At 41.4% G+C, this 25,868-nt stretch overlaps 2 protein-coding genes and 1 long non-coding RNA gene across 5 annotated transcripts; 2 read left to right on the top strand and 1 right to left on the bottom strand.

The window, feature by feature from the left end:
* Positions 1–3,814: 3,814 nt before the first annotated feature.
* LOC131976875 (uncharacterized) lies at positions 3,815–11,108 on the top strand. Of its 2 annotated transcripts, none has more exons than XM_059340086.1 (6): positions 3,815–4,281; positions 5,979–6,331; positions 6,450–6,525; positions 6,883–6,961; positions 7,335–7,518; positions 7,654–11,108. In XM_059340086.1, exons 2-6 carry the CDS (start codon positions 5,981–5,983, stop codon positions 8,260–8,262), a joined length of 1,299 nt encoding a protein of 432 aa, XP_059196069.1. In that variant the 5' UTR covers positions 3,815–4,281; positions 5,979–5,980; the 3' UTR covers positions 8,263–11,108. The 2 variants fall into 2 exon arrangements, with proteins under 2 accessions (XP_059196069.1, XP_059196068.1); XM_059340085.1 differs by having other exon boundaries at positions 7,320–7,518.
* A 400-nt stretch (positions 11,109–11,508) lies between these two features.
* LOC131976908 (uncharacterized) lies at positions 11,509–17,293 on the bottom strand. 2 transcript variants are annotated; one of them, XR_009394833.1, is made up of 3 exons: positions 17,248–17,293; positions 13,294–13,478; positions 11,509–11,695 (listed from the first exon to the last, which is right to left on the bottom strand). It is a non-coding gene; the product is annotated as an uncharacterized LOC131976908 (long non-coding RNA). The 2 variants fall into 2 exon arrangements; XR_009394832.1 differs by lacking the exon at positions 17,248–17,293 and adding an exon at positions 13,855–13,921.
* Positions 17,294–17,333: 40 nt separating this feature from the next.
* On the top strand, positions 17,334–25,796 carry prpf3 (PRP3 pre-mRNA processing factor 3 homolog (yeast)). The gene is made up of 17 exons (XM_059340037.1): positions 17,334–17,524; positions 18,686–18,839; positions 19,870–20,000; positions 20,818–20,985; positions 21,091–21,177; positions 21,297–21,559; positions 21,667–21,785; positions 21,868–22,055; positions 22,184–22,350; positions 22,484–22,566; positions 23,231–23,374; positions 23,461–23,560; positions 23,681–23,794; positions 23,930–24,048; positions 24,662–24,739; positions 24,831–24,886; positions 24,999–25,796. Exons 2-17 carry the CDS (start codon positions 18,695–18,697, stop codon positions 25,146–25,148), a joined length of 2,112 nt encoding a protein of 703 aa, XP_059196020.1. The 5' UTR covers positions 17,334–17,524; positions 18,686–18,694; the 3' UTR covers positions 25,149–25,796.
* The last annotated feature ends 72 nt before the right edge of the window (positions 25,797–25,868 follow it).

Here is a 25,868-nt window from a genome sequence, read left to right as displayed (position 1 = left end):
AACAATATAGTATCTGGATTATTTTCTGTAAGTAACATATGCTATTTTTTTGTGATGTTATCAAGGGGCACCTGTACGTAAACTGTGTTCGGTCTGCTCTCTCATAACTAATAAACAGATTTGAATATGTAGCCTATAGTTATTTGTTTCGGTGACTAATACTTCTCACATGAGCTTAAATATCAGGCACAATAAATCCACAGTTGTATTAGTTCTCCGCCTCCTCTGTCTGTCTCTCTCCTCTGCATCTCTTCACACCGTACCGACCCGCTCAAACGTGAAGCGCTTCAGCCAAATTATGCAACAGCAGTAACCTTAGCCGCTCTCCCATTGGTTGCTCAGTGTTCCATTAGGGGGCGTGGTTAGAGGTTACTCTGGCACGCTATTGATCGCGTCTTCTCAGGGGGCGTGTCCTTTGATTTCATTCACAAATCTAGCAGCGGAGCATCTCTCCGACATGTGAAGATGCCGCTGTTTATACCGATGAACACATGTCCCGGATCCGAAAATGTGAGCGGGCGGAAAACACCGCAGCCTCGGCAGACGAACGAGGGAATGGATTTTTAACAGATGTAATTGCTGGTTGTGATTTACGGTCAAATTATGGCCTGTGCTAATGTATATGTCATCGTATATAATCTGCCTTTAATTCATGGTTCAAGTTTGAAAGAATCATTTAATAGGAGGCTGTTTCTGCCTGCCATGGCATTAAAGATGAACTGTAGGATAATGTCCAGGCTCTATGTATATGCAGCCATACAAATTAGCAATAATAAATTTAATCTTGTTACTTTTTTTTTTTTTTTTTAATAAATTGTTTAATTGTAGTATGCCAGTAACAATTAAAACGCCCTTACCGGGGAGAAGGGGGAGTAAGGAGAAGACAGACAGACAGGTGCAGTGCAGAGCGGATACAGCAGCAGTGTGCAGGACCAAAAAATTTGGATAATGTTTAATTTTAGCGTTTATTTTTTCAAGGTTATGAACATGTTCGAATGTGAATGGAAGGATTGAAAAATGCTTGGTTTTCAACATCAATATTATATTGTATTATATTTGTTTATCTCCTGGTATTTCACACCAGAGGAGTTGAGCTAGATTATAGGTGTTTAAAGACATTAGAAAGATTAAATAATCTTGATCAAAACATACAAACAGGTGGTACAAAAGACAGTGTCGGTATATATTCATTGCTGCAGATTCAGATGTGATGACAAAGGCTTCAACAGAGTGAAGGTTTTGGTTTAGGTATCTTGAAAGTTCCTAAATTTTATACTTAAAATAAACCCTGATTGTTAAAGTGTTTCCCTGGCAGCTGCCCTGTTTCCAGGTGAAACTTTATATGATGCTGGGCCTCTGCAACAAGAGTGGGGAGAGACAGTTTACAGTTTAGTCTCTCTGTAGGGCTCTGTCTTTCCCCAGGCAGATCCAATTTCTGTTGTAGTGTCTCTCTCTGGCCACACCTGCTTTTCAACTTGGCCTTACAGGAACTCCTGCATGCTTTCACTACTTGAAACGCCTGCATTCTTTCACAGTAAGCAAGACAATTGTGTGTTGGGTAAAGTTATTACAAGAACACTAAACAATATGACCATCAGTATGACTGAATATACACAAACCTTTAGATCATTTACTGCACCGCTCTACAGGTCATCTGAGGACACAAGCTGCAGCAGTGAATCTACAAATCATTAACGTGTTTGCAACTTTAAAGGAATATATACCTAGTTGTATTCCAAAATGTACATTACTCCGTTTTGACCTTGGGAAACCCAACTGAAGAAGTCATTATTTTCTGTATTAGGGACTAGTTTCACGTATTGCTCTTTGACCCACTTCATTAACAAAAGCACCATCCATCGGCTTAGGCTTGAAGTGTCCACTCCTATTGGATGCTCAAACATGTCAATACTATGGGGAGATAACGAGATGGTTGGAGACACACAACACAGAAACCAGGTGGGGGATGGTTTGAAAGGGAGATGGAAAGATGGTAATGGTGGGGGTGGTCTTTAACACCCATGACCTCAGAGTAGGTTCGTTGGGTTCATGTGCTCCAGAGGAATGCCGTGGGGGTTGGAGAGCTTTTTCTATCGACCTGGTCCATGTTACACATACACAAACACAACCCCCTCACCCTTGGTTTACTATTTCCAAAGGTTAACCTTAATTGTGTTTTGACAATAAGTTGGTTTTGCTTACCTGGTGTTGAGGTGACTAAGTGACAGTACATAGTTACAAGGCTCAAAGACCGGTATTGTCAATCAGACAAACACTACTTGTTGTGTATGTGCTGAGGAGTGGGTTCAGTGGGTTCATGTGTATATTGTATGTATGGGGGATGGGAAGCCCCTTCTTCTCTGACGTTAACATGCAAGGAGCTTAGAGGCATCCACCACTCTTCGTGCTTCAACCTGGAATTTCACATCTAAAAATACCAGTAAAGCCAGGATAATAACTGAACTGAAATTAAAGTCTTATGGGGAGAGGAAATACCAATACATATGAGTATTGGGACAGAAAATGTGTGTGTGTGTGTGTGTGTGCTTGGTCTATATGGTGATATTCTGCACTACATGTTTCTAGTGGAGGGTCATTGAGTTCACTCTGTAGTAACATGGTAAAGAGGGGGAAGGTGCTACATGGCCATAAATCAAGGTCCTGCTTTCCTGCATTATTGTCAAGTCCCTGTCAATTACATTTTGATGTATTAATCATCTTATTCTAATATTAATTTCAGCCATGATTATGCAAAACAGTAAAATATATAATTTTCTAATAAAAATAAATAAAATATCACTTTTTTCTTTCTTCTTTTTTTTTTTTTTTACTCTTTAGGAACAATTTCCATTTGCACAACCTGAGCACTGACAGCACTTATATGTGAGAAAATGCAATGTTAATGAAACAAAATGTTTGAGTTTGTCAGCTTAACTCACAACTAAGGAAAATACAGAAAAAAACACATCTCTTGACACAGAACCACAATAAATATACAAAACTGAAACAATAACATGACTGTTATATTAAGATATCACTGAAAGGGTTAAAGAATATTGTTGCAAATAGCTCGACCTTTTCCTGGCAATGCTGCATAATCCAAGTCATTAAACATTTGATATTTCTGGTCTGCTCCTGAAAATGTCACACCTAATAGGAATTTACTCCTATAGTATATTCAAGTACGATATAGATGAATTGATGACTGACTTTACTCTCAAAGAGCCTCGTTAGAAAGGCTGAAGGAAGGAGGATTCAAATGATTCAAATGGGGGGGGGGGGGCTTGGAGACTCTTTTACACCAATACATCACAGCAAATCCCTTGTGTGTGAAATCCTTGGCAAAAAAGGCTGTTTATTGTTCTGATTCTGAAGATTCATGTAAGAGTGATCTTTTTCACTCTAATCACACATAATGATGTCTGTGTATTTGGGTGTGGCTGGTTTTAAAAAATCTGTCAGCCTTTGAATGATATCTTCTCTTGACCCTCAGGTCATTGTCAAGTTTCAGTTTGTATAAACTATAGGAGGAGATGGGAGGTTTGTTACGCCCCTATCCAGATATGTATCGTTTATTCTTCTCTGTTAGATGTACCTCTTCCTCAACAGTGAGGAGCAGAAGTCATCCATACTTTGCTGGTGTCCATGCATGCATTTGTTTTTATCAATTAATCACGATCGGTGAGCTGGGCTGCACAAGGTTTCTTGTGCTGCGGGCGTTCAGTGCTTTCATGTTTTGATAGTGAGTGTGAGGAGGAGGGGCAAGAAATATTGTGCACAACATCAGATGCATAGAACATATTGTGCATCTCTCGGCCCGACGCCGTAGTGCGTGAGTACGTGTGTTTATACTCGCTCGCAGTAGTAGAGCAGCCCTGCCCGACACCACGCACACGGGCGACACATGAGTGGGCAGGACCGTGAGTGCCCGGGTCGCCGTCCAATCGGCGGATAGTAAAGCAATCACTGGCTGGCGGGGTCAGCCAATGGCGTGCGACACCACCGGGCCGGCAGCCAATAGGATGCGCGCAAAACGTGGGCACGTGGATCCGCGCACATGTTGACGCTCACAAACTGCCGAGAGAAAGAGCGAGCAAAGACACAACCGATGAACGGCCGGCCGGGCGGTCTGTGTGCCAGAGAGAGAGAGAGCTGAGGCTGGACGCCCCGATGCTGCTCCAGCTACGGACTGTGTATTGACGGATCTGTCGTATAAACTACGGGATAGAGCCGTCAGCGATTGTTTCTGGCAGCTGCTGTTTTTATCGCACATAACTGACGGTGAGTTTCTCCTATAACTTGACTGTTTTTTTGTTTTATGGCTTATGTTTCCCGAAGTTGGTAGGCTAGCCTGAAGGAATTTCCTGTCCCGCTGTATCCTGTATGTGCGCCGGGTACTATTTGTTATTTCAGCCGAAAGCTATTTTGTTCTCACGTGGTTTGTTCTAGCTATTTTTGTTTATAGATCATAATCAAGTAAAACATTTCCAGGGCTTTTATAAAAAACAGGACAGGATGTTTTTCCCCTGATTTGTCTTATATTTGATATTTACTTTGTTGTCATGTCATCCGGGTTTAATTCAGATATTTTAAATGGTACAGCTTTGTTAGAAATGTACAGATTTTTTCCAGGACATTTTTTTTTAAATGCGGTGTTTTAGTCCCAGTTGTGCGCAGAGACACAGACAGGCAGCCAACACCTGAGACGCAGCCTCATGGTCCCTGTCTACCTGTGCAGACTGTACCGATTAATGCGCCACCACCATCACCTCCACCCCATCCCACCGACTCTACCTCCATCCCCATCCCATCCACAACACATGTTTTAAAGTAAAACGCAGCGGGCGTGGAAAAAGACTAGAAATAAGCATCATATTTAATTACAGCGTACTTCCACTGTCTCTTTTCAGTTGACTCGTGCAGATGCATGTAAACAACGTGACAATTGTTTTTTTTAGGGAAAGCTGCCAGCCATCAGACCTAAATTTAATGTTAAAGTAATTTTGCAGGCTTGTTGAAAAATGTTTCTATATGGCTGAAATCAAGGCATTGTGTGGACTCAATGAGTAGTCCTTTCAAAATTCTTAACCACACTCCTTTGTCTGTGAGCACGTTTGGACTTTATTTCACATATAGATTAAAGCTGTGTTGTTGTGCGTGTGCCTGTGACCCCTCTAATTTACCCCTATGTGTTGGTGGGATCAAAGACCAGCAGGATCTCAGAGATTACACAGAAGGGGAAAGACAGATGAGAGAGGCACATGGCCAGAGATACAGAATGTAAAATGTGAGTAAGAGAGGAAGAAGAAGAGGAGGAGGAGGAGTAGGGCTGGTCTGTGGAAGAGTAAAGGAAAAGGAGCACCAGGCTTGTGTGCATAACGAACAGGATGAGCTGAAGGCAGAGCAGAGAGAGATGAGAGGCATACAGAAATACAGCCGTAGAGGAAGAGGTTTGTGTGTGTATGTGTGTGAGAATCCAAGGGGGGATGGAGAGCAAGCCCGAGACAGAGAGGAGGGGCTAGAGAGAGCACCGGAGGCATTGGGAGAGAGAGAGAGCGAGAGACTGCCTATTCCGATTTCACTACTCTACTAGCTCCCATCCCCCTCACATTTTACTCTCCTCTCCAGTCTCCAATCTCCTCAATGGGAGCCAGACATGCACTACCATTGTGTGCCTACTGCTGCCTACCCCCAGTCCCACTCTGCACCATGTTAAACTAGGGCACTGGTATACCCACCATTTTGAGTAAATTGGGGTTATTATTTTTGGTAGCGAGATAGGGGAAAAATGGAGTATTGCCCAATGAAAAGCAGTTTTTTTGCAATGATTTTGTGTCCCTGGCTTTTTTTTTCCCGTTTCTATTTGCCCAGCCTCCCAGTCTCGTAACAACTTGCTGATTTTGAATGTTTACTTAATTTTGTTTCTTTCCAAGCTGACTGTCATAATAGCCCCTAACCCTTGCCGTCTGCCCCAACAGCAATGCAGTCCCAGGGCAGCACTTCCTCTCAGCCCTCCTTTGATTCCATGAGCTCCAGTGACAGCCTCTTGTTCAGCGACTCGGAGCAGGCAGAAGACGACACAGACGTCTTCCTGACAGACAGTTCGTCCTCGGTCATCATCGGTGGCGTGGGCGGGGCTGCGGCCAGTGGAGACAGAGGGTCGGAAAGTCCCGGGTCCCAGTGGACGTGCGACGGCTTTACAGATAAAGAGGAAGAGGAGGAGTCGGAGAGGCCGCAGAACAGTGGCAAGAGAGCTCACATCAACTTGGGGGAGTCGGATGCTACGAGCCAGATCCCAAAATCACAGGGAGATCTGCTGTTTGCTCAAAAGGTAAAGGACTGATGAGAAGAGGGATGACAGAGCAGAGGGAAGCCCAGCAGACTGATTCAGACAGCGAGGCCTAAATCACACTCAGTAGTAATCTATCTTCTCTTCCTATTTCTCTCAGTGTGCTGAGCTACAGGGTTTTGTCAGGCCCCTGCTGGAGCTGCTGAATGGCCTGAAGAGGGGCCGATTCGATCGAGGTAAGCACCCTTACATCACAGCTCTCAGTGAGGCATGTATGCGAACTGGCTGCTAAAGTTGTAGATGCTGAACACAGGTTTATATGATCTGAGTGGCCTGAGTGTTCCTTTGTACAGCAGTCTGTATTGATGCAGCCTATTGATGTAGTCCAAAGTGCAGCGTGTGTGAAGCGACAGTCTTGCGGCTGACTCATCAGCTCACGAGAGTCTGATATCACAAGTGAAAGTGGTGTGTGTGCGCATGTGTTTGGTGGAGGGAAAAAGAGCCAGAGCATGTCTGCACGTGCATGCATTTTTCGTGACGATGGAGTCTTACAGTGCAAATGCTGACGGGTGGATTATGTATTTGATTGACAGGTTTGAGTAGTTTCCAGCAGAGCGTCGCCATGGATCGAATCCAGAGGATTGTGGGTGTTTTACAGCGACCCAACAGCGGGTAAGATATCGTCCACATTGTCCCTGATTCTTATTCCCCCTTTGCATCACTGCATCTTAGTTGGATTTAAGCATGTATATGATTATTAAGTTGTAGTTATCACAAGAAAGGACCAGTGAGGTAATCTTCTATTTCAAGCCTCATCTCCTGGTCCTTGTTTTATTGAACAGTCTAGATACAGTTACAGCATTCACCGGCAGTGCAGAGAAACACCAAACTTAAGAAGAAAATATATCGATATATACAGTAAATACACAGGACCATAAACATCCAGATGTTTTCCTATGCCGTAACACAATACAGTTTTAATATTGCCATCTGTTCCTCATTTTAAATCTATATTGTCTTTCTTAACTAGTCGTATGTTTTGTAGGGAGAGGTACCTGAACACTCTGCTCCAGGTGGAGGTGATGCTGAAGCTTTGGTTTCCTCAGATCCACACTCAGCCTGTCTCTGTAGCCTCCAGCGTCGCCGCTTCCCCTGCTCGCTCCCTCAAAGACACTACAAGCTCCACCCCACCGCACAAGCACAGGGATCAGTTACACATTCCCGTCAAGGTGAGAACACACGCATTCCTGTGTAAAAAAAAGAGCCCATTGTGCACACACAAACACCCTCCCTCTCTCACATTAACCCCACCACATATTTAATTCAATATTCACATGCAAACTACTCTCCTGCTCATTTTGCAGAAGCGCAGGCTCAGCTGGACAGGTACGGACTCCCCCACACCTTCTCCTGTGCTTCTCAAGTGCCCTCGTATCAGTGCTGAAGAGAAGAGGGCAGCGCAAGATTGTGATGAAAGGGACGGCTCCCCTCCTCCAACATTGGCACCTGATGCAAACCAAAATTCGCCAGATTTGGCCAGTAACAGCCAGCTAAAAGAGGACACAAAGGGAAAGGACAGTGACAACGAGGAACTAGGAAAGCAATCAAAATACCAAGCAGGTCAAAGCTCTGAGCCAAGCCTGACGTGGGTTCACGTTGCCCCCATCCTCTCCCCACGAAAGGCCTGCCCTTCACATGAGGGCGCAGCAGCGGCAGGTAACAATGAAAACCCTCCCGTTACTGCCGTCCTGACACCAGGCAGGAGGGGCAGTCCAGCTACACAAGACAGCTCCATCTCTTCTACTACACCCTACAAGCACCCAAAAAATCTGAAGAAGCCAACCCGGTGCCAAAGCCAGCCTGGACAACAGAGTGAAAGTGAGACCCCGGAGACATGTCAGGGTCAAAGTCAGTCTCCTCAAGTCACGCTTGCGCCTTTGCCTGGGGTGTGCCCAACCCCCTTGGAGACCTGATGCATTGATAAAGAGAGCCAGCAGCCTTGCTTTGTTACATCACCGGGCTAAAAGCTGCTGTGTGAGGAAGAAGGGAAGAGGCTAGAGGCCTGTGATTTTAGATGCATTAAAGGGTGGAAGGAATTGTTGGTGGTAAAGGCTGAAGACAAATGATGGATCGTGCATGACCTCCTCAAAAACTGCAACCAATATTTCAAACAACAGGACATAATGTGTTTAAATGAAATCTATTAGAGTTGATCATCACAATTACATAACAAGCTAAACATGCACGAAAGCAGTTGTGGTTGAGGGGGATAGGAAAGAACACCTAAAGCTAACTATTTTAAACTTATTGATAATAGGAGAGATTCTAAAGAGTTTCTAGGAGTGAATAATAGATTCTCCTCCGCATGAAAGCAATCATTAAATTCAGAGACGACTGTTTTGTCAGACATCTAACTGGAGGGACACACTCGATCTGAAATTAGAAAAGCTGATGTCAATATTCAGAATGAAAGCTTCTGAGGTTTATTGTAATGTGATAACTTCAATCCAGAGTCAGTAACACAGGGTGAGCTAGTCTTACAGAAAGAGACGTGTTTGACGTTACATTCACTTGTAGATAGAATTGAGGATTCTTTCTGGCATGAAGAGGAAAAGTAACTTGAATTCATTGGAAATCTTGTAGCTAGAGATGTGAGAAATACAGTGTACAGAACGCAGCATTATACTGTACGTGTGGTGTGTAAGAGTCATCCGAGACTGTGGAAAAAATGATGTCATCAACTCACGAATGTAATCCAAGAACGGTTTGGGCACTTGGCATCGAGAGGTGTGTCATCACAGCGATCAGAGGTCAACTTTTCTTGTCATGCTGTGGATCAGATGTTTCTGCCCGATCCTCGACTGCAAACTGACCGGAAATCAGTGTCATGAAAATCAAAGAAAGAGTAAAAAACAAGGACCACTCAAAGACATGTGACTCTCGAGTCCCACAGTTAATTTATTCATGTGTTGATCGGACACTGCATTTATTTATTGTTTGTATTTATTTATTGGGCAGCTGAATATTGCCTCCTGTGCGCTGGCATAGTTTGGCCTACAATTGTTTTGAGGGGATTGGGAAGATGCTGTTGACAGTTTATGGTTTTTATTGCTATCATGAGGAGAAAAACACGAAGGAAGTGAAACGTTATGATTGGATATTGGACTACTGTGCCTTTTTACCAAATAGGATGTGTTCAGAAAAGCATTTGGTGCTTTCAGTGCATTCATACTGCATTTTGATTGTTTGCTTGTATTTCACAAAACTGGTACACATCCAATCATAAAAGCCTACATGTAGTCACTTTCATCTTGCTTCTAAAGTTACACACACAGCATCCAAACCATAGACTGTAAATAGAGATGGATGACATGTATCTACTTCTGCCCACTGTAGAAAAATGAAGCCAAAATATCCTGGATACGGCGGTGCCATCTTGTATTAGTGATGTCATTTGGAGCCAGAGTCTGCCCCGCAATAATCAGACAGAGGAGCCATGGTATCGGGCTGATAAGCAAACTTATCAGAAAAATGATCAGCATGATAACAACTAACTAAACTGACAGAAATATCGTTGGAAGAAATTGTTTTTTCCTCCGCTAATTTAAAAGGGGGCGGGATTTATGACACATACTGCAGCCAGCAACCAGGGGGCGATCACAATGTTTTGGCTTCTCTTTTGCGGAGTCGTCATGTCGTCCATCTTTATATACCGTCTATGATCCAAACCAACAGTATCATCAACTATCTACTGCTTAAAAGCCGGCGTCCAGTTCTAGTTTTCAGACATCTACAGTTACATAAATTGCATACATCTCCAACTTTTACACACACCAACAGCAGTGGCTACTATTTGTCATGTAATATTAAAGTGTAGCCTTCCTTTGGAGCTTTTCCTTGGGTTCTGATCAACAGAGGAACAGACTGAACTGCACTTGTAGCTGGTGCTCTTGAAAACTTGAAAAAACAGAGTAAATATAAATGTAATGGAGGAAATCTTTTATTTGCACCACCCTCTACTGCTGCTATTGTTATTCTGATTCCAGTTTAGTTGAGATGTTTGATAGGAGAAATCTGCTCACAATATTCTTCTAAATATAGGAGGGGTTTAAGTGATGTGATTGGATTTAGCTATATTGCAAAAGTATTGTAAATATTTAGACTAAAATATTTTTAAATTGGTATGAGTGGTTCATACACTATTTACATGAATACAAAGGAGGGATATCAAAGTACCTTTCTCCTCCAAAAAAAAGCACCACATGTGAACACAGAGCCACTGGCAGCCTCCATGTTACTGCCTATGTTTGTGGAGTAAGGAGCGTATAAACCCTCAGTCACAGACCCAGGGTCAGACCGTCTTACCCCATGCCGTCTTCAAATGTGGTGGTATGACGTGCCAGACGCTGACTCTCGATCAGACGCTGGGGTGTCCCACTCCTGTTTTTATACGGTTCTGGTATGACAGAGAAACCAATTGCACTTATTTTTCATTGTTTATGTCCTTTTTTCATGTATGTTTTCTACTGCAGTGACCACTGCTGATTGGTCAGAAATAATATGTCTTGTTTGTTTTAGCTGCCTTTTTTTTCTTAAACTGTAAAAGCTGACTATAGTTCCCTCCTCGCCTCCCCTCCCCCACTCTGCTGCATTCGTCTGCCCTTGCCCTCTCTCCTTCATCTCCCTCGATCCCAGTTAGTGTGTTTTCTATCTAAACTAAACTCTGTCTTTCTCTCACCCCATCTTTACATGCTATTACTCTTCTGGCTACTTTTTCAATAATGATGAAAAGGAAAAAAATCTTTTAATAAATGACACATTTTTGAACGCTGAACTGTCTGTATTTTTGCTTTTGTGAACTTTGATACATTTCTTTTTTTTACATTTGAATATTTTCTTTCCTTCATATAATATGAAACGTTGTGAGTAAGACTTGTGTTTTGGAAAGCAGCTCTCACTAAACAGATGTGTGACTCAGTGGGGTGCAGATTTACAGACTACATTTTAGAGTATGTGTGTGTGTGTGTGTGTGTGTGTGTGTGTGTGTGTGTGTGTGTGTGTGCCTGTGGGTGGGATGGCGGGAGGAGGGGGGTGATAAAGAGAAGGAGAGGGTAGTGAGAAGGAGGGGCAGCGTCGGTGTGAGACTACAGCCTCGGTAATCTGACTGGCAGTAGCGGGGGGGCTGGTTGATCCTCCAACCAGCTGCTTCTACAGAGCGAAAACACTGTGATGGACTACATATATGTTGTTTATTTTATGACATCACAACAATGAGTAAATACTTCTGATATGCAGTGTAGAAGAGCTCGGCATGGTGGTGTCTGTAGTTCACTCTTGGCACAATAACAGTATAGTCAAACAGGCCTCAGGTCTAATCTCTGCACCCGGGCCGGGTGAGTTCAGTCTCTAAAAAAATCAAAGGACAAGAGTTAAATGTTAACCTCACCAATCAATCCCCAAAGGACTTGGTGTTCTGGTTACAGTCCATAAAACTTCTGCGTTGCCAGGGACATATTTTCTATTTAAAAATGCAGCAGGTGATTTTCATATCTCTGCAATGTGATGGACAAAAAAACCTAATGTCTGAAAGCACACACTGACTTAGGGGTATAAAAAACACAGATTTTTTTTTAAGGGTTCATTATTTCATTCTAATCTAACAAACTCTTAGAATCTGAAAATATATTTAATACAATCCTAATATCTTTCTAATACATTTCTCTTGTGTTGTTCTTTTATATCCACTAATGTAGAAAATAGGCAACTTCAAATGATTCCAAGGAACAAACATGAGGGGTCTTCGGCTGAAAGACTAAATGATACTCGATAATTTAGAAATATAATTGCCACTATAATCTTAAATTCCAGTTGTGATTTGATCAAATATTAAATGTAATTTGACTCATAATGCTGAAAATAAAAAATTCTTAAACGTTCACCATTTTCTCTCCACTCCAGTATCACATCCATGGATACAGCGTGCACATGGGCACGAGAGTGGCAAATTTCGAGAGGGGTGTGGTTTGATTTCTCTCCACTCAGACGGGATGAAATCAGCACGTACACACACGCAAACATAACCAGAGTCGTAAACACACACACGCGTGCGCCACTCCCCTCCACGCACCCTGACACACTGACTGGCTGATTTTGTGATGGGCCTGTCTCTGACACACTGACTGTGTTACGTTACAAAAACAGAGACCTCCCTCCCTCCTCCCTTCTGCCTCCCTCCCTCTCAGCCCCCCCTTGTATCCATGCAGTTTTTAGCAGAGAAGCCCTTGCCCTCCGTCCCCCCACCGCCCCTACCTCCCCCCTCTTTCTCCTCTGGAGGATGGAAACGAGGGGCAAGAGGAAAAGGACGGGAAGAGGATGTGTGGAGGGCACAGGAAGGAGACATGACCTCACTCAGTTTTGGGGAGCACGGAGGACATTTGTTGTTCTTCCCATTTGTTTTCAATATTTTTATTTCAGTATCTCCACCCATTTGTGTTATGTTTGTGTTTCTTTGTTTTTCCTACAATTTTGTTTGGAAAAAAAAGTTCCTTCACTACATTACAGACAATTTATCATGCTGTGTTTTTTTACAGCCTATAGTCAGCATTTGTTATTGCATCATAAATGTGCTCAGTTGTTTTCACTTCTGAGAATCCAGCCAGCATGTGTTGGATTAGCTGAGCGTGTGTGTGTGTGTGCATCAATAGGATTGCACATAATGAACTTACTGCCCCTTTTATCCCTTGTTCTTTAGCTTTAATTGTGGTCCCAAGTCCTGTTATTGGTTTTAACAAGTCAATGATTTACGGGTGTCTATCTGTCCAGTTCTGCTGCATGTGGGATGTGCATAATGAAGGGAATGACACAATGAGGTGCTTATTCACTTATTCTAAACTCCCCTCCCCCACATTGCACTCACTGCACTCCAGTACAGCTCACGTGAGGGGAAGCCACACTGTGACTTTACAACTACACACACTCACGCTCACACACTTGTTCTTACTCACCCAAAGTCCTCAGGGGGTTTTGGTGCAGACGAGTCCCAAAACAGCCTTGATGCTCATTAAAATTGCACAGTGGCCAGCCCTGCAATGGAAATCAGAGCCTCTTCGAAGTCATATCTGCTTTTCTGGAGCTCACAGTGATGACAGGCCTTGATGTGTGGGGTTGAAGACGCTGCTCTGCCCACCATCTGTGGTCCCCATCACCGTGATCACCACCAAAAGGGGACACGGTAAAGACAAGAGTTACCAGGACTACATTCTCAAGGACGCACGTGTATCTCATGACATTGTGTGTGATATTTGGGGCATGGCCGAGCTACAGGCAAATAACATCCTCATCAGTTTCTTTGGCCTGAATGTGTTCACGGGAGCCTGCTCATGATGACGCCATCTTACACGACTGTTTAATTATTCACGTACAGTGAGTGAAAGGGAAACACCAGATAGAAGCTACTGAGGACGGAAAATAGGAAGGTGTGTAAAGAAGGAAGAGGGTTATGAATGGGAAAACATTTTGAGGTAAAAGCTTGAGAATTGGGATTTGGTACAATCACGTGTCCTCACACTGATACACACTGAGGTCCATGTGTGAAGTAAAGACAGCAGAGTCCCCTGAGATTATATCTTCCAAGATGATTTACAACCCCTGTCAGATACAATGAAATAAAACTGGGTCAGCATGATGAAATACACCATAACTATGCACTTGATGAATCAAAAGCTCTGTAAGGGAACATAGGGAATATCTTAAACAATGTCATAAATTATGCACTTATGTAATATTCATAGCGTGGCAATAACGAACATTGGACATACTCATCTGACATCACGTCAGGATTTGTGTGCTGAGGATCAAATTGTTCAGCCAATGAAAGGAAACACTCAACAGTTAGTGCTTTGCTGATATGGATTTGCAAAAACTGCCGACTAAATGCCGGACATTCCTGTAATATAATAGATTAATTCATACAGCTCTCACCACACGCCCCCATGATGCAGTATTGCACTTGTTTTAGCTGCACAGACAAATGAAAGTCACTGTTTGTCAGTGCGGGAAAGAGCATGCATGTGTGTGCATGTGATCCCGTGTGTGTTTTTGTTTTTCTGTGCGTATAGAAATATCTGTGGTATTGTCATATTATGTGCTGAGGTGTCATTACATAATAGAGTTGGCTGGAGAGCGAGGAGGGGTGTTGGGGGGTGACGGGGTAGTGGGGGACAGACAACACATGTGAGGTGCCAACTAGGAATTCAGGTTGATCACGGGTGGTGCTGATTGTGGAGGCAGCTGGGTGGATAAATGTGAATGAACGTGTTGTTTACTGTCCCACTTATTATTTAATTATGACCAGATTAAGGCATTACTCTTAAATGTCATGGAAATATTCACCAGCTTGTTTTTTTACCAAAAGTATGGTCAAAATGAGTGTTTGTCAGATGTAGGTTTTTCAACGGATGATGCTGATATTGAGTGAGCCAAGCTGATTTATAATGCTAATATATAATGACAATATAATGTTTTTGTTGTTCTTGTTTTTGCATTTGATAAAATACAAAAATGTGATACTAACAAACAAATTGACATTTGTTTAACACTGTTATTGTCTCTGTTTTTGCAATCTGCACACTTTAAATAAGAAAATGTATCAACTCAACAACTGCCTACGGGTAATCCAAACTCTGCAAAAAAAAAGAAAAAAAAAAGAATTAGAAATAAATACAATTTCTTAGTGCATATAACATCATGGTTTCTCAGCAGATCTCAGTATCATTTCTGAGAGAGACCAACATCTTAAATGTACAGAAATGAGAATAAATTAACGATGTTAGTGTATTGGCTTTCCTTGATGTTGGCTCAGTGAAATACTATATAAAAACCAGCCTTGTTAGCTCAGTTATTGGCCAATTTTATTGCCCTTTATCTCAAAATGGGATTAATTGGCTGATTGATTGGTCGTTCTTCAACTCATCAAAATTGGAGCCAGCATTAACCAACTGACTAACCAGCTTTATATCTCAATATTGCAGTGACTGTCTCATATAGGTGCTGAGACAACTCATTAATAAATGTATTGATCATTAATTACTGATCATTTAAAGCATGCATTCACCAAAAATATCAAACAATTATGGCTCAAGTTTTTCAAATGTGAGGATTAGTAAGATTTCTTCTGTTTGTATCATTGTAAATTGCTTATTTTACGTTTTTTGTACTGCTGATACAACATAAAAATCTATTTGAAAACATAATCAGGAATACAACTAAATGATTACTTTTGCCATTAATTAATTATTCTACCAGTTATACTCTTGACTAATCAATTCATCACACAGTCTGTAGCGTCAGGAAACAGCAAATGTGCCCATTACAAGTTCCCAAAGCACATAGTGACGTAGCTATTCACATTTGAGAAGTTGGAACCAATTTAAAAATGACTTTAAAAATACAATATCATTGTTGATTAATCTTCTGTCAATCAATCAATCAATTAATGGACTAACTGCTTCAGCTTGAACAGGACCTTAGGCCTCTGCAAAATTATGTTGGAAATTTCAGCATCTGAAAAAAATAAGCGATACAAGTTTTTCCTTCTTTTCTGTGGTGCTAATGAGAGGTTTCCTTTAAACGACCAAATATCCTGCGAAATTGGGGGGCTGAAAACCACGTAAAAGCTCAAACTGGTTATTGTCATAAACTTGCTGTAGTGTGCATGTAAACATGGATGTAAACAGTGAGTAAGTGGGTGAGCGAGTGAAGGTAAATTGTGGATGAAGTCTCCTTGATGAATCAGCATGTGATTGAGTTGATGACGGGGGTGTGCTGTTCATAAGGAGTAATTGAATGCAGCTATAATGAATGCTTGACACTTTGATGACTGTTATGACTCTGCAGAAAGAACATGTCTGACAAACGGTAATGCGTTGTTTAGATACAGTTATCCTGACACTGGATGGTTACACACACTTGGGGTAAGTAAAAAGCATGGATGTGGATTGTTGTAGAGGGAGGGGTAGGGGGGATCTGGCAGACTGGTGTAGCCTCGGGCTCACAGTTAGTCATTCATGCTCACCCTACTACAACTGCACTCTGTTGACCCACATCATGCAAAGATAGAGAGAAAATGAGGGGGTGGGCCTACAGAGGAAGGAAGCAGAGATAACCTGATAATACCATGTTTTTAACAGGGGAGTGTTTTCACGACTGGTCTGTAATTAGTTAGGCAATAACTAGACAATGTTTCACTCTGAGAGCTGAGAAAAGCAGATTGTGGACTGAAAGGTAATCTAACCTGTACTGTGGACAATTTGGTTCAGTTTATCTGTTCATTTTCTGGTTAATAGGCTACTTATTGCAACTTAATATATAACTTTGTGGTACAGACCAAACCTGCTGCAGGTGGTGAGAGCACCAACATGCAGCACTCTATTAGGCCAGGCCATATGTCACTGTATAATGCTTTTCTCCATTAAAGGACACTCTAGAGAGCACTTTATCATATTTTATCTGTCATAAGGGCATCCAAAAGGGCATTTTTTTGCCAGTGTGCTAGCTGAAACTTCAAAAGCTACAATATATTTCAGAAGGAAGTAATTTAAATACATGAATATGTTGAGCTACAGTTAATAGTTAAGACACATCAACTAACGTTTTATTTCAAAAGTGAACACAAAAGGCTTTTTTGTTGGTTTTATGGTTATATTTAATCTTGGTTAAATGGAAAATATCAATGATTACTTTTGCCATTAATTAATTATTCTACCAGTTATACTCTTGACTAATCAATTTATCACACAGTCTGTTTTACTAACTATGCCAGAATGTGCGACAATGCCTATGTTTAACGTGTTCTTTTCTACCTTTATAATATTATTTTGGTCGAATACAATCTTTAAAAAATAGTTGACTTCACTAAAAATATGGTTTGTCATCACAATTTTGAAAGAAACAAGTGTTACCTTGAAGGACAATCTGGAACCTTCTCTTCGTGTGCAGCTAGGTGGAAACAACGGACATTTGGGCGAAACCACTGCGCGCAAACGGCCACGAAGAAGAATCCGCGCCCATTTCCGGTTCCGGGTCTTGGAACTGAAACGTCGTGTGAACGGCGCCACTAAACAGAAAGTTTTACAGAAAACTTAGCAGTTTTGAGTGTTTTACGCTTATTAAACTGCATCGTTCCTATTTGACTGTTGACAACGCGAGTCTGATAGAGGATAAAGGCACAATTGAAAGGTTTGTGAGTGCTATTTAGCGGTTATTGGCGGGTGTTGGTAGCTCGCACACAGCAGTGTGCTAACGATAACTAGCATGTAGCCGGAGAGTTTTGGCGGATGTAATTGATTTTAGCTTGTATGTTGCTCCTTGGTTAGCATACTTGTCAGACACTCAGTTCTCAGCAAGTTATAGACTGTCTGTGTGAATGGGATGTTATGAGTATATAAGTGGACGTTTGTGTAAGTGGGTGTGAGTGAGACAGCGGAGGAGGTTTGTGGTCTGTTTGGGACTGTCACATGAGTCGGACAGAGCCGTCCCAAACATGGTGAGTTCATGGGGACAGATAATTATTATAAACTGGTTCATCAGTTTTTACGAATTCAGTTCAATATAAAACTTAACAGCCGTGATAAAATAGATAGCGAGGGTCTGCCACGGTGTAGCTCTTTAAAACCAACATAAATTAATATGCAACAGGAGCAGCAGAAAAATAAAACATTCATATTTTCAAACATGCATAATATGATCCTACTCCTAAAGTGCTTTGTGTCGCTACATTGATCCTTAAGTGCTTGTTGCTCAGTGCGGATACCAACCTACCTTTAAGGTGCTTGTTGGTTACTACTTGCTCTACTACAAGTGCCTAAAGTATTTAACAGCCTCAGGATATGTGCTATTTCAGAAGCAAGCATGTCCTACACCTAAATCTCTGTAGTATCCTTCTGGATGAGAGGGACGAATAGGGAGCAAGAAGGCTGAGAGGACTCGGCAATGACATTTAACAGGAAAAATATCAATTTAAAAATTCTCACACAATTTATGTAGCATAGTCTCATGTATCATCTGCTTAAATCCTAAACTTGGATTATACTACACAAGTTGTGTGACAGTTTGTAAACAAATGTTTTGATATATTTTTGCTTTTGTTAAACATGAAGAAAAACAAGGTGTTCTATAAACATTCAAGGTAACACAGGGTGAGTAAATGATATTGAAGTGATCATTTTGTGGGGGAAGTATATTCCTCTTCATTATATAATTACTGATGACCAGACCAAAGTCACCTTCATTTCTCTTGTCTTAGTGATGTTAAAACCAAGTTGCTTGCTCTACACCACCATCATTTATGATTCATCTTGGTATAATGATGTTACATTTTGTAAAATGTGTGTTCTGCAGGACTGGAAGATGTCTCTTCCTAAACGGGAGGTGGAGGAGTTGAGACCATGGGTGGAGCGCACTGTGAAGAAGGTGCTGGGTTTCTCAGAGCCCACAGTGGTTACTGCTGCTTTGCACTGTGTTGGAAAGGGACTGGACAAAAGGAAGACCATAGGTAACTATATTTCATTCATTTATACTCTATTTATTTCTCGAGGAATCATTAAGGGTAACCCCTCATAAACAGTGGTGTTGAGAGCACAGAGAAAACATAATGAAGAACAAGTGGCACAGACAAAACACTTGAAAAACATTAAAAACAGTTACAGTGAAAGGCAGAGTTATTGGTTATTATAGTTTTAAACTGGTCCATAGTTATAATTGTGTTGAGTTTGAGTGAATGTTGTGAGATGTTCCAGGTATATGCAACAGAAAAACTCAAAGCAGTTTTCAGTATTTCAGTATTTGTCCGGTGAACATTGAGTATTAATCGATCACTAGAGCATGTGGCATAATTACTATGTGACCAGTTTAATAAAGTGCTGAGGTATGGTGTCATGTCACCTATCAAGACTTTAAGAATGAAAATGAACGCAGGTCTCGTCTCCCAGATAAAGATGCTCGTCCCACCTTGTTGTATAGGATGCAATGATAGGTGGAGTAACTGTCACCAGTAATGAATCGGAGTGCAGAGTGATAAAGAGAGTCCAGTGGAGTGAGAGTGGAGGCAGAGGCATGTCTATAGATAACATCAGAATAATCCAGAACTGATAAAAAGACAGACGGAATGATCTGTTTCCTACAGAACGGAGAGAGGTTTGTTTTGTTTCTGTAGTATCTGATATTTTGTTTTAATTTACTTGCAAGTATGTCAATATGAAATTTGAATGTGATTTGTGCTCACTATATAACCACTGAGACCGACTGTGTATTACTTAACACCAAAAAATCAATGGTCCTAACACCACGATAATAGTTTGCTTTCATATACTCTGTAAATTGATCCAGGGGAAATGATCATCAGACAAAAGACCCCATTTCCCTTATTTTGTTTGGCAGCACAGAGAAGTTGATTGGCTGTAGTGCACTGCACATCCTTCTTGAATCAATTGTCAGACACCGACCTGTGAAATGACCTAAATTGAGACAATGATCAAAGGAGTTCTGAATTTGTGCTAATTATTTGACACTCATTTCCTCCTCAGACCAGCTGCGTCCCTTCCTCGACGACTCTGCTGGAGGTTTTGTGGAGCGTCTTTTTGAAGCTTTGGAGGAAAGCCGCAGTGCTCGTGGCAACAAAGGAGCTGGAGATAAGAACCGAAAGAGAGACCTCAAGGTAAGCAAAGGTCTTTGCAAATTTGAACAAGCCACTTCTGTATTATCACTACATACCTCAATAGATAATTCCACCGTAGATTACAGTAACTACATTCATATTTGGCGTGCCACAGTCGTCAGTGTTACAGCATTACATGGTGGTTGGGCATACACTGATTACATTACTTGCCCACCAACCCCAAATTGTTTTTGTTAGTTCTCTTTGTATTTTTTGTTATTATGTAGAAATAAAACCCATTTAGTTGATTCACAAGTGTAATCTGACACCTGCTACTTACTGCTACAGCTTGCCAATAAAAAACAACTTTTTGGCAGGGTTGTTTAATTAAATTTATATTTGTAAAACAAGCTTTTTATCAACACCGGTTGCAGGTGTACTGCATTCTGGCTGCGTTTGGTTCATAGCACACTGGGAGCATTTCAGACACAAGTTGTTTTGCCTGTCTAAAGTGCCTGGCTGGTCTCCTTGCAGCCGGAAGGAAGTGGAGCTGCACCCAGTGAAATCAATTATAAACTGAAAGTGCCTGCTTCATGCAGAGTTAACCGTCAAGACGATGGCAGGGCTTTTGATTTAGAGAAAAGCAAAAGGACATCTTTTGCAATACATGGATTAAAACCCAATCACAGCATAATTTTCTTGTAAAATGTTTATTAACCAATGGGGACTTTTCCTCACCATGGCAGGGAAGCAGATGATGGTTTTATAGATTATCACTCTAAAACCTATTTTACTATGTGTGGAGATTATTGAAATGTAAACATAGCAATGTTTGGCATTGGGATGTAATCTTGGTGATTTGGCTGCTTGGTCTCAGGATGTATTTGGTGATGAGGCTGAAGCAGGTGCAGTGCGAGAAACTCCAGATTTAGTAGATGTGACAGCACCAAAGAGAAAACGAGTCCCTCGTTTTGAAGAGGTGGAGGAACCTGAGGTCATACCTGGACCTCCATCTGAGAGTCCTGGCATGCTCACCAAAATGCAGGTATGGCATTATTTTTCCAGCGACGATTAAGATTATAGCTGATTTGTCGTTTTGAGTTTATGATACACTTTCTGCATTTGCTCACATTTTTCTTTGTATTATTAGATAAAACAGATGATGGAAGCTGCCACGAAACAGATCGAAGAGAGGAAGAAACAACTGAGCTTTAGCTCTTCAGTCCCCTCTGCACCAGTAAAGAGATACATTTTTTATCTTTAACTTCAAGTGTCAGTAATTTCAGGCCATGCATTCAGTATGATACTGCTTTTATTTATTACTGACTTCAGCACTTGCCCCTTCCTCTACCACAGTCACAGCTGGACAGCCCTCCAGTCTCTCGGCTTCTTGGCACAGCCGCTGCAGCAGCTACAGGTGGCGGCTCGTCTATCGCTCCGTCCCAGGCTGCCAGCTTCATGAACGATGCTATCGAGAAGGCCCGCAAGGCTGCTGAGCTACAGGCCCGCATCCAGTCCCAGTTAGCCATGAAACCTGGTATCCTTGGAGCCCTGGGAAACACTGGGCCCCACAACCTAGTGGCACTCGCTAATCTACACGCTATGGGAATTGCCCCACCGTGAGTGATGTCATTATATAAAGTATTTTAAAATCTTAAGAGAAATAAAAACCTATTTGTTGACGTGGCAGTTTGAAAATAGATTTATTTGTGCCCCCCTATTATAGGAAAGTCGAAATTAAGGAGGTGAATAAACCAACACCTCTGATTCTTGATGACAAGGGAAGAACTGTGGATGCTAGTGGCAAAGAGGTCGAACTCACACACCGCATGCCCACACTGAAAGGTATGCACAGTGGTCTAATATCAGTACACACAATAATACATTCCCTTGGTGTTCCTCTATTAATTTACCTCGGTCTGTGTAGCAAACATTCGTGCGGTGAAGAGGGAGCAGTTCCGTCAGCAGCTGAAGGAGAAACCTGGGGACGACTTGGAGTCCACGTCCTACTTCGACCAACGTGTCACTATTACACCGGCTCAGCGTCCTCGCAGGGGCTTCAAATTCCACGACCAGGGGCGCTTCGAGAAGATTGCTCAGAGAATTAGAACTAAGGTTGGATTTAATTTCTAAACTGTGTCATGTCAGCAGTTGTCTCAGCCTGGTAAATTATACAAACAATTAAAAAATGGTTAAATCATTGTGTCTTTTGTCCCTCCTGCATTGATCTTGAACTCCATTAGGCCCAGTTGGAAAGGTTGCAGAATGAGATTGCCCAGGCAGCAAAGAAGACAGGAATCCAGGCGTCCACCAAGCTGGCACTGATTGCCCCTAAGAAAGAGATCGGAGACGGGGAGGTGCCCCATATTGAGTGGTGGGACTCCTACATTCTGCCCACCAACATAGAAATGTAAGAAACAACAGCAGGAACTTTGTCTTATTCTCACTGCCATAGTGAAACTGTACAATAAATAATAATGCAGTCTGTACAACCAACTTACTGTAGTTAACTGGCATGTTTTTCCCTCTTCTCTTATATATAGAACAAGCGACACAACATTTGAAGGGGTGGACTTATTTGGTGTGACCAACCTGGTAGAACATCCTGCCCAAATTAGCCCTCCAGGTAAGATGTATAGAAGGTAAAAGTCTGCAAACTGTTGAAGGTGCTCACGGAGTACGTGTGCTAAAAAGGTGAACATTTCTGTTCCATAAAGACCTTCATCATGGTGGAAGTGCTCTCAATCAAGAGATACCAATTAGCACTCTGTCCCAGATTGTCCCACGTTTGCACTGCAGACAGTTATTTTCTTGCTGTCAAAAGAAACTGCAGTTAAAAAAACAATGTCTACACGCCATTACGCACCCTATAAACTATGGCATTCTATTGAAGCCAATGTTAAATAAGTACATAATTACATATTCCTTTAAAATAAATCCTGAAAGAAATCCATGAATGAATGAAGCTATCAATGAATACAAATGTATGAAAATGTCAGCATAGTCTAATAAATATATAAACAGGTTTTTATTTACAAAATGCAGTTTTTTAAATGACTACTTTTTGTGACTTTTTTTCATAATTCTACATTTATTCGTTTTATTATTTTTTAAATAAATTAAAATCCTTTGAAAAATGTCCTTTTTAGATAAAAACATATTCACTTGTTTATTTCACTCTACTGACTCAGTTTTTATATTTATAGTTACATATTTATTGGCAAATTTATTTCATAAGCATATTTATTTGTTTAATATTGATTTAAATTGCATTGATTTTTTTCCCCCAGTTGACACAGATAAGCCGGTGACGCTGGGCGTATACCTGACAAAGAAGGAACAGAAGAAACTGAGAAGACAGACGCGAAGAGAGGGACAAAAAGAAGTCCAAGAGAAGGTTCGTCTGGGACTGATGCCTCCACCAGAACCCAAAGGTACGCACTCACAAATTACTATTATTACCAACTCCTGTAATAAAGATGAAACAGAATTTAACAGATGTTTGTTTTTATTTTCTCAGTACGCATCTCCAACCTGATGAGAGTGCTGGGGACGGAGGCGGTTCAGGACCCCACGAAGGTTGAGGCCCACGTCAGAGCGCAGATGGCCAAGAGACAGAAGTTAGTAACAGTTAACCTCTGCACTGCTACACTCTCCTCATCTCTTGCACTATTTTGATGATCCATGATAAAATAAAATGTATTTTTAAGGTTTTTCTAACCATGACCCCCTCTTTGCAGAGCTCATGAGGAAGCCAATGCAGCCCGCAAACTCACAGCGGAGCAGAGGAAAGAGAAGAAGGTCAAGAAGTTAAAAGAAGACCTCACTGATGGTGTTCACATTGCAGTGTACAGGTGTGCATTTGTAGCAAGAAAACACATACTGTAGTTCAAATATATAGTGCAGTGTATATGTGTTTGATTGTGCAATGTAATGTAGATGCAATGTAGGATTGTGTCTAATTCAAGCATGTTACCTTCACCGCACAGGATCCGTAACCTGCAGAATCCTGCTAAGAAGTTTAAAGTGGAGGCCAATGCCAACCAGCTGTACCTGACAGGCACCGTAGTTCTGCACAGAGATGTGAACCTTGTTGTCGTGGAGGGAGGTAAGGAGTGCCAAATCAAAGCTACCAAAGCTCTCGGTTAAATTAGAGCTGAAACTAACGATTATACTCATCGATTGATCCGCACAATATTTTCTTAATTCATCATTTAGGCTATTAACCCATTGAGGCCTGAAAAATCTCTGGGCGATTTTAAAATAAGCCTCTAATTTTCTGGAAATTCTGGAAAAATTCTGGAAAAAAAGTGTCAACTCTTCTACTAAATAATATATTTTTCAGCCTCTGTAGCAGATAGAAATGAAATTCAAAAAGGTATTTGAGAGCTTATTCAAATACTGCAAAACGACATATCCGCTTTCCAGGCTTCAATGGGTTAAAGGTCAGCAAATAGTAAAAAAAAAGGTCCACCCCAGTTTGTCCAAGTCCAAGGTGATGTCCCAAAGATATTAAGTCTAATATGATATGAAACTGATTAATTGATTATCAATAGTTCTGAAAGTTCTACACTAGATCAGTTGATTATTGCAGCTCTAAGTTGCATCAATAAAGGGCTGCTGTTCTGCAAGGTTTCTTTTACTCTGATACCACTTAAGAAGGTAAAGTGGTGTGTTAATCAGTTATACTTGCAATCTTAATGTCTCTCCCTTTTTTTTAGGTCCTAAATCCCAGAAAAAGTTTAAGAGGCTGATGATGCACAGAATTAAATGGGAGGAACACAACAGTAAAAGAGACGGTAAGAGTGGCTTGACTTTTGTATTTTGTGTTCTCATGCCTTTCTGCTTCTATCAGGGGAACTAATCTCTTTTTTATTGATTCTCAATTAGATCCAGATGGTGATGACGATACAAAGAGGAACAACAAGTGCTGGTTGATTTGGGAGGTGAGTGTTCATACATCCTACCATACTTAAAAAGCTTTAAATTAGTCAGGAGGTTTTTTTGGTTTTGTTTGTGTTTCTTAGTCAAGTCTAATAATTCCTCTTGCTTCTCCAGGGCACAGCCAAAGAGCGTAGTTTTGGGGAGATGAAGTTCAAGCAGTGCCCCACAGAAAACATGGCCAGAGAACACTTCAAGAAACACGGCACAGAACACTACTGGGATCTAGCTCTCAGCCAGAGCGTGTTGGAACCAACAGACGACTGAAACCTCAATCAACATCCCCTTCTACAACCTCCCAAGACCCACAGCCTCACAGCCAGTTGACCTTCACTGCTGATTGGCTGCTTTTCAACTGAGGATAGACTGACTTAATCAAGAGACTTGAACAATAAACCTGTCTGGGTGTTTTTGCAAGAATGTGTGAAAGATGAGCGTGTGTATGTAGGACTGGTGCGTGTGGCTGAATCAGTGTTTATCTCTTTGTTGGTAGGCTATTCTGTCAGAAACTGTGTTATCTATTATACAATCTGACAGATTGCACTGTGATGTACATCACTACCCAAGGTGTTTTGTGATGACGAGAAATGTCTGATTATCTTATGACTTAACTTTTGTGATGAAACCCCCATGTACACTGATAATAACCCCTGTTTCAGTCAAAGCAGTCGATAAAAACCATCAGTCAGTTTATGATTGCACTGCTAGAATAAACGTGGAAGAAGTCGAGGGTAATGTTACAATATTGTGATAAGACGTATGTAGTCATTACAGGTACATTTCAAAGAATTAAAAGTCCCTGGGTCTGTTTTTTTTTCTTTTCCTTTGGAGAAACAAGAAAATCTTTGACTTGCCTGTAGCTTTATTTCTCTCTGAACATTACAGTCACAGCCTTAAATAAACATCAAAACTCAACCGGTTTCTGTCTGATTTATCAGTTCGCATCTTTATACTAATTTGACTTGCTTTAAAAAAAAAATAGACACC

Source organism: Centropristis striata, chromosome 8 (genome assembly GCF_030273125.1).
Source record: "Centropristis striata isolate RG_2023a ecotype Rhode Island chromosome 8, C.striata_1.0, whole genome shotgun sequence".
NCBI lineage: Eukaryota > Metazoa > Chordata > Actinopteri > Perciformes > Serranidae > Centropristis > Centropristis striata.
Note: the sequence above shows the minus strand (reverse complement) of the source record. Positions and strands in the feature narration are given on the sequence as shown.

Excerpts from the sequence above, each read along its gene's own strand:
- prpf3 (XM_059340037.1), top strand. The coding sequence starts at position 18,695 with ATGTCTCTTCCTAAACGGGAGGTGGAGGAGTTGAGACCATGGGTGGAG. Across the intron at positions 18,840-19,869 it reads GGACAAAAGGAAGACCATAG|ACCAGCTGCGTCCCTTCCTC; the intron begins GTAACTATATTT and ends TTTCCTCCTCAG. Across the intron at positions 23,795-23,929 it reads GTTCACATTGCAGTGTACAG|GATCCGTAACCTGCAGAATC; the intron begins GTGTGCATTTGT and ends TTCACCGCACAG.
- LOC131976875 (XM_059340085.1), top strand. The coding sequence starts at position 5,981 with ATGCAGTCCCAGGGCAGCACTTCCTCTCAGCCCTCCTTTGATTCCATG. Across the intron at positions 6,962-7,319 it reads TTACAGCGACCCAACAGCGG|TCGTATGTTTTGTAGGGAGA; the intron begins GTAAGATATCGT and ends TTTCTTAACTAG. Across the intron at positions 7,519-7,653 it reads AGTTACACATTCCCGTCAAG|AAGCGCAGGCTCAGCTGGAC; the intron begins GTGAGAACACAC and ends CTCATTTTGCAG.